This window comes from Nicotiana sylvestris, chromosome 4 (genome assembly GCF_000393655.2).
Source record: "Nicotiana sylvestris chromosome 4, ASM39365v2, whole genome shotgun sequence".
Classification (NCBI taxonomy): Eukaryota; Viridiplantae; Streptophyta; class Magnoliopsida; order Solanales; family Solanaceae; genus Nicotiana; species Nicotiana sylvestris.
The window spans coordinates 10399959-10415230 of NC_091060.1; the positions used below are offsets into that span (position 1 = coordinate 10399959).

The window sequence follows — 15272 nt, forward strand, 5'->3', positions numbered from 1 at the left end:
GAGAGTAACAACGACACCAAATATTTTAACGGGTAAAATACAATATTCGAGCGGAGCAATATTACCACTATAATATTACAACTTAGTAGTGTCAAAAGACTACTACAACTTCGAAAGAAATAACACTGTTTATTTTAAACACCTCACTATAATATTACTACCATTTACTATTTATCTCACAAACAACAATCTGTCATTACTTTCACTGCTTTCTACTTCTCTTATTTTGGTGTATTGAAATAAGAGAATTGAAGCTCCTTATATAGAAGCCTCCACCGTTGAACCAACCAATCAGAATGTTTGCATATGTAATTTGCATACTGCATGGGTCATGAGCGTGTCTAGAAAGCAGCCCATGACATGCAAATTGCAATACCAAAACCAATAGTTCTATCAAAACCAGTTGCCGCTTACCATTGCTTTCTTTTCCACCAATCACATTTTTCCTTTAGTTTTTGTCTTCTTTTATTTAATATGGGCCCCACAAATCTCTTCCTTATTTTTTATTTTTCCTCTTCATTTCAAGACATGATCTCAATCTTTGGAAATCTTCAAATTTGAGAGGCTTGGTAAAAATATCAGCAACTTGATCATGAGATTTCACATACTTGAGCTCGACTTCCTTCTTGGCAATGCATTCTCTGATGAAGTGATACCTTGTATCAATATGCTTGCTTTGATCATGATACACTGGATTATTCGCGAGTGCCTGTGCGGATTTAGTTGTCAATACAAATCTCTGTAGCTTCAATTTGTGGTAAATTGAGCTCCTTCAACAATCTTCTCAGCCAAATAGCATGACATGTACAAAATGTTGCTGCTATATATTCAGCTTTACAAGTCGAGAGAGTAACAATTGATTGTTTCTTTGAACTCCAAGAAATAACAGAATTACCCAAGAAAAACACAAAATCAGTTGTGCTTTTTCTATCATCAATATCTCCCGCATAATCACTATCACAATATCCCATAAAGTTGAAATCACTAGAAGAGGAATAAAATAACCAAAATAAGTCGTACCTTTTAGGTAGCGAAGAATTCTTCTAGCGACTTTCAAATGAATGGAGGTAGGAGCTTCCATGAAATGGCTTACTACTCCTACTGCAAAGAGTATATTTGACCTGGTACAAGTCAAGTACTTCAAACTTCCCACAAGACTTTTGAAAAATGTGGGATCTACTTTTTCTCCTTCATCAAACTTGGACAATTTTGTCCCACTCTCCATCGGTGTGTTCACGGGGTTGCAATCGAGCATGTTGAACTTCTTCAATATCTCGATTGTGTAGCTCTCTTGAGAGATAAAAATTCCTTCATCCATCTGCTTCATTTCTATGCCCAAGTAATATGACATGAGCCCTACGTCTGTCATCTTGAACTCATGGGACATATCTTTTTTAAAAGCTTCAAACAAACTTGAGTTATTTCCCGTGAAAATAATATCATCAACATAAAGACAAACAAGTAAGATATCTCCATTAGTATGAACTTTAAGGTAAAGAGAATATTCATGGAGACAACGAGTAAACCCATTATCTTGAAAATACTTGTCGATGCATTTATGCTCGTGGGGCTTACTTTAATCCATATAAAGCTTTCTTCAACCGCAACACTTTATCTTCATGGTTTTTGACCACGAAGCCCAATGATTGTTCAACATAGACTTCTTCTTCAAGATATCCATTCAAGAAGGCTGACTTGACATCTAGTTGATGGATCTTCCATTTCATTTGCGCCGCCAAAGAGATCAGCAAACGAATCATCTCCATGCGGGCAACAGGTGCATAGGCTTCTTCATAATCAATGCCTTGCCTTTGCTTGCAGCCTTTAGCCACAAGTCGCACCTTGTATCTCTCCACATCTCCATCGACATTCTTCTTTGTCTTGTATACCCATTTCACTCCAATTGCTCGATGACCCTTGGGAAGAGTTGTTAACTCCCAAGTGTTGTTCTTCTCTATTGACTCAATCTTCTGCTCCATGGCTTGTCTCCACTTTTTGTTTGTAACAGCTTCATCAAAGTTCATTGGTTCACTTTCAGCAAAGAGACAACATAAAAAATCAAAATTAGTAACTTCTTCTATGTCCTTATAGAGCTCTTGAATACTCTTTGTCATTTGTGGCTGTTCATTCGAACTTTCTTGAGAAGAAGGAGATGCAACATTGGTTGGAGAAGGAGGTGGAGTTGTATCCTGCATAGGTTCCACGGTATCTGGTTCTTCTTTATCACCAAATTATGGAAGAAAATCATATGAAGTTTCTTCCCGAGCTTCCCAATTCCATGCCAATTCTTCATCAAATTCAACATCGCGACTTACCACCACCTTGTCGCTACTGGGTTGTATAACTTATAGCCTTTTGAACTTGTATCATAGCCAACAAACACATGCTTGACACTTCGATTGTCAATCTTTGCTCTCCCTTGATGTGGCACATGAGCATAGACTATGCTCCTAAAGATTCTCAAGTGTTTGACACTTGGTTTTCTTCCGCTCCATACTTATTGAGGAGTTTGATCTCTAACATTCCTTGTTGGAGACCTGTTGTTCAAATAAACTGCACAAGAAACAGCTTCGGCCCAAAATTACTTGGGCATACTTTTAGCTTTCAACATACATCTAGCCATATTAAGAATCGTTCGTTCTTTCTCTCTGCAACACCATTTTGTTGGGGTGAATAAGGTATCATTAGAGGGCGACGAATTCCATGAGATTGACATAAGTCATTAAATTTGTTTGAAGTGAATTCGCCTCCTCTATCGGACCTTAGAGCTTTAATTTCATACCCACTTTCTTTCTCCACAAGTACTTTGAAATTTTTAAAAGGAGCAAAAGCTTCAGATTTTTGGTTCAAGAAATAAACCCAAGTCTTTCTACTAAAGTCATCAATGAAGAGCAGAAAGTATTTACTTTTACCTAATATATGTGTATATAGAAAGAAATAGGAGAAAAGTGGAAAGTATTGAGGAAAAGCTTGTAATAGTTTCGCGGTGATGAAATAAAAAAAATTTCTTCGCCAAAAAAAAAGTATTTACTTTTTCCAAAGAAAGGTGGATTGATTGGTCCACACACATCAGTGTGGACAAGCTGAAGCGGTTTAGTTGATCTTGACATGGCCTCATTTGGAAAACTCCTCCTTGCATGTTTTCCAAGAAGACAAGTTTCACACAGTTGATTTGGATGTTTGATTGATAGTAGACCATGTACCATGTTCTTTTCTCCCATTGATTTGAGTGCTTCAAAATTCAAGTGCCCAAATCGCATGTGCCAACACCATGATTTATCTTGCATATTAGCCTTCAAACACTTTGCATCAATTATTTTAAAATTCAGAGAAAATAATCTATGCTTTGCCATATGCACTTTAGCAATTAGAATCCCACTTGAATGTCATATTCCTTTTCAAAAAGTTGGCCGAAACTCAAAATATTACTTTTTAATTTTGGCACATAATAAACATCTTGAATTAGCTTGTGACTACCATCTTTACAGGAGATAAGAATCGTACTTATCCCTTCGATTTGAATCTTTGAGGTATCTCCAAAGGACACATTACCTCCCACCGTTTTATTGATTTCCACAAACTTCTCTTTGTATCCACACATATGATTGCTTTCTCCATTGTCCAAATACCACGAGCTGCAATCATCTCTGTCTTCTTCTTTGAGTGCCATCAATAACGTTGACTCAACTTCTTCTTTCTTGTTGTCAACAAGGTTAGCTTTTTCTTCAACATTGCTACGAAATTCCCAAGAGTAATGGCCAAATTTATGACAATTCATTCAATTTTTGATTTGTCATACCTTTGTCCATTATTTTCTTGGTAGTAGGCATGCCCTCTTCCTCCTCTATGTCCACGATCACGACCTCTGAGTGTTTGGTGGATTTTAACTTCATTGTTGAAGTTGTTACCGTTACTTTTTCCTCTTCCATGACCGCCACGGCCTCGTCCTCGTCTGTTTCCTCGATAGCTCATTTTACCTCCATAATCCTTGAAGGATGCCTGAGTTTTAAGAAATTATTCCAATGGCACTTCTTGTCTCCTTTTGATCTTTTCTTCGTGGGCCTGTAAAGAACCTTTCAATTGCTCCACTATCATAGAGTCTAAATTTTTAGACTCCTCAATAGCACACACCACAAAATCAAATTTAGGTGTTAAAGTGCGAAGGATCTTTTCTACCACACGGACATCTTCTATGTCCTCCCTGTATCGTCTTAGTTGATTTACAACAGCCTTCACTTTTAAAAAATAATCCGAGATGCAATTGGATTCTTTCATTTTTAAAACTTCAAAATAAGCCCTTAGAGTTTGAAGTTTTACCTTTTTCACCTTGTCAACTCCTTGAAGAGAATTTTGTAAAATCCCCCAAGCTTCCTTTGAGGTGGTAGCATCAGCCACCTTCTCAAACATGGTATCATCCAAACATTGGTGGATGAGTGTGAGGGCTTGTTGATCCTTCTTCCTCGTCTTTGCCAAGACCTCTTTTTCATTTTGAGGCAGAGCTTCCCCATTATCGGGTTTTGCATACCCTATGTCTGTAATTTCTCACACATCCTGGAAGCCAAGAATGACTTTCATGCGTAGACACCATTTCTCATAATTATCTTTTGTGAGACGGGGATACTGAAAAGACATCGGACCATTACTCGACATGGCTCTGATACGACGTTGTTAGAAAAAATAATATATCCCGTCCAGGAATAATATTCACGGTAAATAACAATAACACAAGAGAGTAACAACGACACAAAATATTTTAACGGGGTAAAATACAATATCCAAGCGGAACAATATTACCACTATAATATTACAACTTAATAGTGTCAAAAGACTACTACAACTTCGAAAGAAATAACACCCTTTATTTTAAACACCTCACTATAATATTATTACCTCTCACTATTTATCTCACAGACAATAATTTATAGATTATTCTCACTGCTTTTTACTTCTCTCGTTTTGGTGTACTGAAATAAGAGAACTGAAGCTCCTTATATAGAAGCCTCCATCGTTGAACCAACCAATCAGAATGTTTGCATATTGCAATACCAAAACTAATAGTTCTATCAAAACCAGTTGCCGCCTACCCTTTGCTTTCTTTTCCACCAATCACATTTTTCCTTTAGTTTTTTTTTCTTCTTTTATTTAATATGGGCCCCAAAATAATTATGTCATTTATAAAAAAATTAAAAAAAAAATTAAATTATTTTTAAATATAAAAAATATCGTTATTTTGGGATGGTTTAAAAAATATGTCACGTAAAAAATGTAAGGAGTAATTCAGAAGGTTTTTTTTTTTGCAAAAATTCCCAGGAAAATTCGTAGACGCTATCCTTCGGATGCGTATTGGATAATGAGCTGCTCACTGTGTAATAGCTCACAAACTACACAGAAAATGTAAATCACACTAGGAACGTCCGCTGCAATGAGCTCTGACAGGGAAGGCTACTAGTGAGAGAAATCTCTCATGTGGGAAACCACTTATGCAACCAATTCAGTCAATCTTTACTGCCATTTAATTCAAAGAAGTTGTTAGAATATTTCAAAACGACAGCAAGGGACGACATTTGGTACTCTTCTGTCTTCTTCCCCAGTTTGATTCTAGCGTACTTGACGAGGAGAAATTAACGCATTGGATAGAGATGGATTCAGTCATATTCATGATTCAATTTATTTCCTTTCATTTTGACGTTAATGTAACTTGAATTTGCTTCAATACAAAAGGCAAAAAACATAGTTTACCCATTAATCTTGCAGTGAAATTTCTGCTACACATCTTTTACTCACGGAAATTTTTTTATACACTCAATCTTTTAAAAGTGTGCCTAAGATACATCACTTTTGTGCTCGACCAATTTTTCAGATAACGTGAAAGTCACGCCCTAATAGGGTCGTGACATGTGTCATTGATTTTAAAAAGTGGAAAAACATTATAAACTACAATTAAACCCTATCTTCTTCATCTTTTCATTTTCTATCTTAAGAACCATTGTTGCCGTCGCCATGATTGTTTTTGAGAAAGTTTCTAACACCACCAAAACTCAACCACACTATCTAAATAACTAGCCGAAAAAATCAAGCAACAAATTGAGTTCAACAACTCAATTGGATTTTCAAGCTTTTTTAATACCCCAACAATTTTGGATTTTAGATTTTTTCCCCAAAACATCAATACTATTGTTAAAGTGTTTAAATCTATCACAAATAAATGATTTTCACAATATTTGAACAATAAATTAACAGAACTTGTTCAATTTTTACATCTGAAATTTTATGTTCTTTCAAAAATTCTACGTGGGAAAGAAGATGAGGGGGAGGATGGTTTGAGGAAGAAGATGGGGGGGGGGGTAGACAAAATATGAAATTTTTTATGGGCTTCACACACGTTTTGTGCGTAAATACGTGAGTGCTACCTGGTCAAAAGTAGTGTATCTTAGACACACGTTTAAAATGTTGAGTGTGTAAAAAAAAATTCGTGAACGAGAGGTGTGTAACAGGGATTTCGCTGCAAGGTTAATGGGTAGACTATGTATTTTGCCATACAAAAATTACCAATTAGTTTTGGCATTCATAAGCTCCTTGATTCCCACTAAATTATTAAATTAGTAAGTCATAAATTCTTTCATCAGTGATGAATCTCTTCGTTCCCACTAATTTATTAAATTAACTTGGCTCTACAATATTGGTTTGTTAATTTGTTGGCTATAAATAGTCTTTTGTCTATGCAAAGTTTGGACTAACTTGAATTGAATTATGTGAGAGATAACAGGGTTAGTGTTACTTAGGAGATGAAAATATAATTATTGGAGGGTTCTTATGTGACGAGTTAAACCAATTCTTATCATCTGGTTATAATTCCTATCCAACATTTCTCTACAATGGGTTTAATTGTCACGGTTAAGCCTAACTGTCAATGCATTGTCAATTCACGTCCAACTTTTAAAGCTGCATGTTTTGTCCGTTTAGGCTGGAACTTAAAATGCGTCTCAACAGTTGAATCATGAACTCTCCATTTTATGGCCATTAACTTTCCACCCTCATCCCAATGAGGAATTCGTCTAAAGCAAGTTTCAAAGTGAACCCCCTTTCAAGTTCAATCGTTATTGTACAAGCTTATAATTTGATAGTATAAAAAAAAAGTAGTTATATTCATCTTGGCACGTTCATATGTTTGGATATTACTCCAAATAAATATTCCTCTTATTCTTGGAATTGACAGTTCTGAATATATCCGCGATGCTTTGACAATGACAAGGATTAATTCATTATTTTAGTATATGAATTATGAACAAATTGTGTGAATCAACAATGGAATCCCTAACTAGACAGAGTTGAGAGAAGAGAGAATTAAATGAGCTGAGCTTTGTATTTCAAAAAATGAGGAAGAAAAGAGTTACTGTTACATTGGCTAACTAGCTAACTACATATAGACACCTCACTTCACTAACACACACACACATATACTGTTAACAAATTGTGATATTAATATTCTACTATTGTACACCAATATCTCATGTAATACCCAATTCATCACTCCCCCTCAAGCTGGTGGGTGCAAAAATATTGAGCACTCCCAGCTTGCCAACTAGATACTCATGTTGTGGCCTTCCTAATCCCTTAGTCAAAACATCTTCTAGTTGCTCCTTTGAAGGAATATATTGAGTCTTCTCCAGTCCTTCCTGTATTTTTTGTCTAATAAAATGACAGTCGATCTCTACATGTTTTGTTCTTTCGTGAAATGATGGATTTGTTGCTATTTGTATTCATCCCTACTATCACTATGTACATATACTGGAAGTTTCACTTCTGTTCCCAATTCCTTTAGCAATGCCGTTATCCAAACAACTTTTGAGACTGCATTTGCTATGCTTCTATATTAAGCTTCAGCTGAGCTTTTAGAAACTGTGTTTTGCTTCTTGGGCTTCCATGAAACTGCAGACTCTCCAAGCTTGATTAGGTACCCTGACACTAACTTCCTAGTGTTAGGACATGAGGCCCAATCAGCATCACAAAAAACATTAATCTCACTTGAATATTGACTGTTCAATAAGATCCCCAGTGCTGGATCTTTTTTAATGTACTTTACCACTCTTATAGCTGCTGCATGAATTGGCTAAGAGTCTGTACTGAGAATGCAATGTCTGTTCTGGACGTAGTTAGGTGTAATAGCTTTCCAATAAGCTTCTGATATTGGCCTGCATCTTCTAACATTTGATCTTCTGTTGTACCCATCAACTGATCCAGTTCTGGAATTGTCAGCTTGACATTTGTCTCTAATGGGGTCCAGGTTGGTTTTTCTCCACTTAATTCCAATTATGATATTATTTCCAATGCATACTTTCTTTGATTGATCAGAATACCTTTGTTGGATCTGTTGAACTCCGTGCCAAGAAAAAACTTCAATTCACCTAAGTCTTTGATCTTGAAGGCCTGTTGTAAGAAGGATTTGGTAATTTCAATCAGCTGCAAGTTGTTTCCTGTAACCAACATATCATCGACATATATTAGTATTACCACTATATCTGTTCCATTCCTCTTGATGAATAATGAATGGCCTAAGTTATTTTGCTTGAACTCAGCCTGTAACAATGCCTCTGTCAGCTTTAAGTTCCATTGTCTGCTTGCTTGTTTCAGACCATAGAGAGATTTTACAAGTTGACATAACAATCCAGACTCCCTCTCACTTATAAACCCTGTGGTAAGTGCATGTAAAATTCATCATGTAGGTCACTTTGCAGAAAAGCATTATAGACATCTAGCTGGTGGACTGGCCAATTATGCATGGCTACCAATGAAAGTACAGTTCTCACAGTGGTAATTTTTACTACAGGGGAGAAGGTCTCATTGTAATGAAGATCCTCTCTTTGTTTGTAGCCTTTGTCTACTAACCTTGCTTTGAATCTTTTCACATCACCATTGGCCTTAAGTTTGACCTTGTAGACCCATTTACAACCTATTGATGTCTTCCCTTGAGGCAAGGGAACCATATTCCAAGTCTTGTTGTCTTGCAGGGCTTGAATTTCAGTTTGCATAGCCTCAAACCATCTTGCATCCTTAGAAGCTTCCTGAAAGGTTTTAGGCTCAACAACTAAAGAAAATACACCCCAAGTATGCCTGATAAGAAGGAGAAATATTATCATATGTGACATAATTGTTGATAGGGTATAAAGTAGTGTTTCCTAACTTCCTTGTGGTCACATAATCTGTCAGCCAGACTGGTTCTTTAGATTCCCTCTGTGATCTTAGGGTATTAGGATGTTTGTCTTCAGAAGGTGAATCTTGTGCAATGTTGTCTGAACTATGTAAATGCTCAATATCATGGATAATGTCTTCTGCATTATCATGTAGCACATGTAGCTGCTCAGTAGTTGTAGCGATAGGGTCATCTGTATTTCCACCTTCAAAACTAAAAACATCATTAGTAGTATTGGGAATACAAGGTTTGATTTGTTTCCTAAGATCATCATTTGAAGCATGAAAAGGAAACACAGATTCCTTGAACACCACATCTATGTTGACAAAGAATTTGTGCCTATCAAAATCATATAGGATATACCCCTTAGTGACACCAGAATACCCCCATAAAGACAGCCCTGATAGCTCTACTAGCAAACTTATCTGTCCTGGGTAATGCACTTGCAAAACAAAGGCATCCTAGTGTTTTCAGATGAGAAAAATGGAAGGCTTCCGACCAAAGAACAATTCATATGGTGACTTACCATCGAGTGCCTGTGATGCTAGCATGTTAATAACATATGTTGCAGCCAGAACACAATGTCTCCAGAATTTTATAGGGATATGACTTTGAAATTTGAAAGCTCTTGCAACTTCAAGCAAATGTCTGTATTTTCTCTTAGCCACACCATTTTGCTATGGTGTACAGACACATATTTTCTGGTGAACTATTCCCATAGATTTACATAAGTCCTGCATAGCTGAATTTACAAACTCTCCACCATTGTGAGACCTAATTGTCTGAACTATTCCATGGAATTGTGTTTGTATCAGCTTAAGAAATGACTTAAAAACATTCATGACATCACTTTTAAATTGCAAGAGAAAGATCCAAGTCACACAAGATTAATCATCTACAATTGTGAGAAAGAACTTATTACCATCAAATGTTGGTGCACTGCAGGGTCCCCATACATCTAAATGCAATAGTTGAATTTTTTAGTAGTTTTAGTACTGCTTAATGGAAAAGGTTGTCTCACATGTCTTGCCATTTGACATATATCACAACTATCTATTACAGATTTGCAATCCTCCAATTTATATCCCAGAAGCTCCTTCAAAGATCCTCCAGATGTATGCCCTAATCTTTTGTGCCATAGAGATATGTTATCCTTTGTTGTCTGTACACTTAACCCTTTGACTGTTGGTACATTGCTGTCAGATTTAAGAGAAGACTTTGGGACTAGTAAGTAGAATCCATCTTTCTCTCTACCAATCCCCATCACTTTCCCATTTGAGAGGTCCTCGAATAGGGAAAAGTCAAGGTAAAAAAAGACAAAACAATGTAAGTCTCTTGTTATCTTTGATACTGAAAGAAAATTGTATATAAACTCAGGAACATACAGTACATCTTGCATTTCCGCAGTTTTTTTGATTTTACAATTCCCAACATGTGACACAATGGTACATTCTCCATTAGGCAAGTGAACTTTTTTGTCTCTAATAGGGCTAATGTTATTAACATTTGTTAACATTACTAAATCATCTACCATATGGTTAGTTGCTCTTATATCAACTATCCAATTTTCCTTTGCTATCTTAGCCATAAAGGAGTAAGTTGTACTTGACATGTTAGCCATTACATCCTCTGGAGTATCTTTGTTGAGAAACTTCATAATCTGGCCATATTGATCTGTTGTGAGTTGAGGTGCTCTTTGCCAGTTTCATTTCTTTATTGCTTCTGGTATTTCTCCTCTTCTATCATCAACACCTGCAAAATTAGGATTAAGATTCTCAACATGAACATTATATGCAGTGTTTGTGTTCCTTTCTTCTTAGTTTTGAAGTCTTGAGGATAACCAATTATCTTGTTGCATCCCTCTTTTGTATGGCCCTTCATGTGACAAAAATCACATTGCACATTCCAGCTTCTCTTTGGTTTCTGATAGTTTTGGTAATTTCCTCCTTTACCAGCTAGTAAAGCAGCTAAGTCAATTCTTTTACCAATAGTAGAAGTATTAGCCAATGACCTCTGACTTTCCCTTTCAATAAGCATTGCATATGCCTTGTTGATACTTGGTGTTGGACTGGTCATAAGAATTTGACTACGAGCTAGTTCATAGTTGTCATTTAAGCTCATTAGAAACTTCAATACCTTCTAGTTTTGCATGAATTTGATGAAACTCTTTGAGCTAGCACAGTCACATGGAGGAGGAACCATCCTGTCAAATTCATCCCAAAAATTTTTGAGCTTAGAAAAATAAATTGAAACACTGTCTGTTCCTTGAGTTATTGTTGCTATGGTATTTTGTAGTTGATAGACACGTGATGTATTCACCTTATTAAATCGTTCTTTCAGATCTTCCCATACTTTTCTCGCATCCCTCATATATAGTATTCCAGTAATCAATTCCTTCGATACTGAGCTCATAATCCACCCTAGGACAATGACATTGCATCTATCCCATTGATGACATAGTTTTGTATCAAAATCCCCCCTTTTTAGAGTACCGTCGATTAACCCTAGCTTGTTCTTTCCTAACAGCTGGATCTCCATCGCACGACTCCAGGTGGAATAGTTTTCTGAACTAGTCAACTGAATTGAGATGATGGGAGCTCCGGTGATGTCCTATGGGTGAAGAAACTGAGGGTGATTGTGGTCAAGATCTGTCTTCGCCTCCATTGTTAATTCTTACTTAGAAACTGCAATTCGAAGGTTGAGATTACTATGAATTAAACAGAATCGACGGATTCAACTCGCAATCGCGATTCAGTTTTGATACCATGAACAAATTGTATGAATCAACAATGGAATCGCTAACTAGAGAGAGTTGAGAGAAAAGAAAAAATGAGCTGAGCTCTGTATTTCAGAAAATGAGGAAGAAAAGAGCTACTGTTACATTGGCTAACTAACTACATATAGACACCCCACTTCACTAACTAACTAACCAACTCCCATGATATATATATATATGATAATATTCTACTGTTGTACACTAATATCTCATGTAATACCCAATTCATCAAATTAGATATAAAGTGAGGCATGACCTTTGTAAAGTATGCTTTCTCTTCAAATCGATTAGTGTAGATAATGGATTAAGCTTTCTCTTCAAATCGATTAGTGTAGATAATGGATTAATATTCATTATGGCAAATGAATATTCATACGGAGGCTGAGATAACAGTGATTATGGACGCAAGTTTTTTTTTTTTTTTTGCCGTCATACATTTATGGACTTGATTTGTGTAACCTTGATGAACACGGACACAATGGGTCAATTTGGTCTTTCACAATAAAGCGATTGATAGAACTTTCCATGAAACGACTTATAATTAGTACGTTAGGTCAGAAATTTTGCAAGAATGTTAGGGTGTGGATGTTAGGATATGAATCAGTAATGCAGCAAGTAGTCATTATATTATGGCCAAAACGTACCATTATTGATACATCAATAACAAGTTGGAGCTAGATAAAAAAAACTGCCCCAAGTTTTTTTATTTAAAAAGGAAAAAGACAGAAAAAGAACCTCAATAGCTAGGTGTATCTCTGCCAAAAAAAAAATGACATCAAGTCCTAGATATTTTAGCTAGAAAATTAAAACTTAAAAGCATTATTTCTATACCCAAATTGCATTAGCCCTTATGAGCAATTGCTTGAGCTTGCCTCTAATGTTGAGACTCATTATCTCATTAGAACCACCAACCAATTCATTTCCTATGAACACAGCAGGCACACTTGTTTGACACCCTAATTCAATCAATGCCCTCTCCAATTCTCTCCCATTCTGAAGTCTATCAAGTTCATAAATTGTAGGATTTGCTCCGAAATTTCGGATTAACGTTTCAATAGTGTGAGACATGCAACAAGTACTTCTGCTAAAAATCACAACTGGACTTTGTGCTCCCAACTTCATAACCATATCCATAATGTTTAAGTGATCTTTGGTGAAAGAATTGTATTGGATGAAATTTGTGTAGGCAATTTACGAGCTAGAGAATAGAAAGCTTTGTGTATTGAGTTTCTTGATTTGATATGGTAACCTGAATTGGAGAGAGCTATATAAAAGGCTTAAAGTGGTTAGATATTAAAGGATGACAATTTTCCCAAAAGGCGAAGTGGGTGAATAATATCCAAGGTATTAATTTTCTTCGATTATTTGTATGATAAATGCAGCTGCATCACATTCTACAATCTTGATAACGAAAAGAGAATATAACTTCCTTTGAAATATTCGCAAACGATCTTGAGCACTTTACATATCTAACGTAGATAAACTAATTAAGCTTCCTATATTCTTTCAAGTCTATACGTTACGGGTTCGATCCATGAAATCAATCACTGATACTTGAATCAGGGTATGATATCTACATCACACCTCTCACGGTGTGACCCTTTCTTCGATTCTGTATGAACACGGAGTGGTTTGTGCACCGGACGGCTCTTTACAATAATGCCCTCTTAAAAACATGCAAAAGGAAAAAGAAAGTTACCTTTTCCTCAGCAACTAACAATATCAGAATCTTATTTTTTATTTGAGAACAATGAAATCTTTTCAGAATATATACTTATAGCTATAGCCTATAGGCGTGCTGTTGAAATCAAGTCCACATTTTATCCGTACCGAAAAGGAGGTACTAATATACCATAGAGAAATTTGGAGGCCTCTCCTAGTTTGATCGATAAATGACTAACTTGATTCAAATTCCTTTTTTGGAATAAAGCAGATCACTTAATCAAGAAAGAATGTAATGCAGTACTCATGTGTCAGACTTATCATCAAGTGATCAAATATATTCTCTCTACAGGAAAAAGCACCCTTACTACCTCGAAAGGTCGCATATCATCGTAGTGTTGTATTTTCCCTTGTTAAGATATTCTTCCCTCCAATTCATCTTATTTTATGTGAAAGTTGTTTACCCTTAAAATGGATAACAATTAAATTATACGCGGTTTAAAGAATACGTGATTTAATTTAATAAAAATGATCAAAGAACAGTAAGTAATTAAATTAAAAGGAGATAAAACAATCAAATCAAGTATGGCGAAGTATTTAAGTCTGGCGTTAAACTCGAATGCTAAAAATCGGTTTCAGTCGAGCCCTCAGAAAAGAGCTTGATTGCAACAAAATAGATGATCAATTTTATCTGCGTGCCAGTAATAGTGTCAAAAAATGAAAGGATTCTTCTCTTTATATAATAGAGGAGTTTTAACTCTAATACATGTCTAAATAAGGTAAAAATCCTCTCTTTCCTTTTCTCTCACGAAAACACAATCTACAACCAAAATCGAACGTGATTCGCGCCGTAATATCCGGCTGATGGCGGATATTTCGGCTCTCCATTTTTCTTCTTTAACCGTCTTTTCCTTTACCCTCGATTCTTCGTATCGCTCGAGCTGGAATCTCCCTGGGATCAGCCATGCTCGATTCCAGACGTATCATTCGTCCGCTCCTGGTTCCAATCCACGGGCACCCTCAGTCTTACTTGAGCTAGAAACGAGTAACGTTGTTCCTTGTTTCTCAATGGAAAATTAGGGGTAACTTTATCCCCGATTTTACTTGTACACAGATAGTCCCCTCACTTCTCGGAGAGTAGATTATAGGAGCGATGGGAAGTAACTTATTGACCCCAGTTCCTTCTCTCACACTCCATGAGCAAGTTGACGAACCGAACGTCTCATCGGTTACGTCGCTCTGATTTTGAATACGCATCAGCCGCCGATTTATCATCCTCAGTAGTTATCAAATTCGAAACGCCATGCCACATTACTAATTTCTTATAAAACTACCGGTTTCCTATTTTCACTTTTTTACTTTCTGATTTCAAACTTCCTTGAGTTACCCTCGAGTTTTTCATCTATTTATCAATCCTTCAAATTTTCATAACATGTTCTTCACATCTTCATATTTCATCTTCTAACTTTCATATCTTGCCTTCAAATCTTTAACCCTTCATATTTTCAGATAAAGATGCCTAAGACTTCAAAATCGGTACCACAAAATACTGCACCGACGACTTCTTCCTCGACTACTGGCACCGAGGCAACGCTTCCGATACTAGCCCCAGGGCCTCCCCTTACATATTTTATCCCTAGAGGT

General features: G+C 36.3%; 1 protein-coding gene across 1 annotated transcript; it reads right to left on the reverse strand.

Moving 5' to 3' along the window:
- Positions 1 to 719: 719 nt before the first annotated feature.
- LOC138889240 (uncharacterized mitochondrial protein AtMg00810-like) lies at positions 720 to 1387 on the reverse strand. The gene is made up of 2 exons (XM_070172518.1): positions 1122 to 1387; positions 720 to 954 (listed from the first exon to the last, which is right to left on the reverse strand). The coding sequence occupies exons 1-2, from the start codon at positions 1385 to 1387 to the stop codon at positions 720 to 722; spliced, it is 501 nt and encodes a 166-aa protein (XP_070028619.1).
- Positions 1388 to 15272: the final 13885 nt, after the last annotated feature.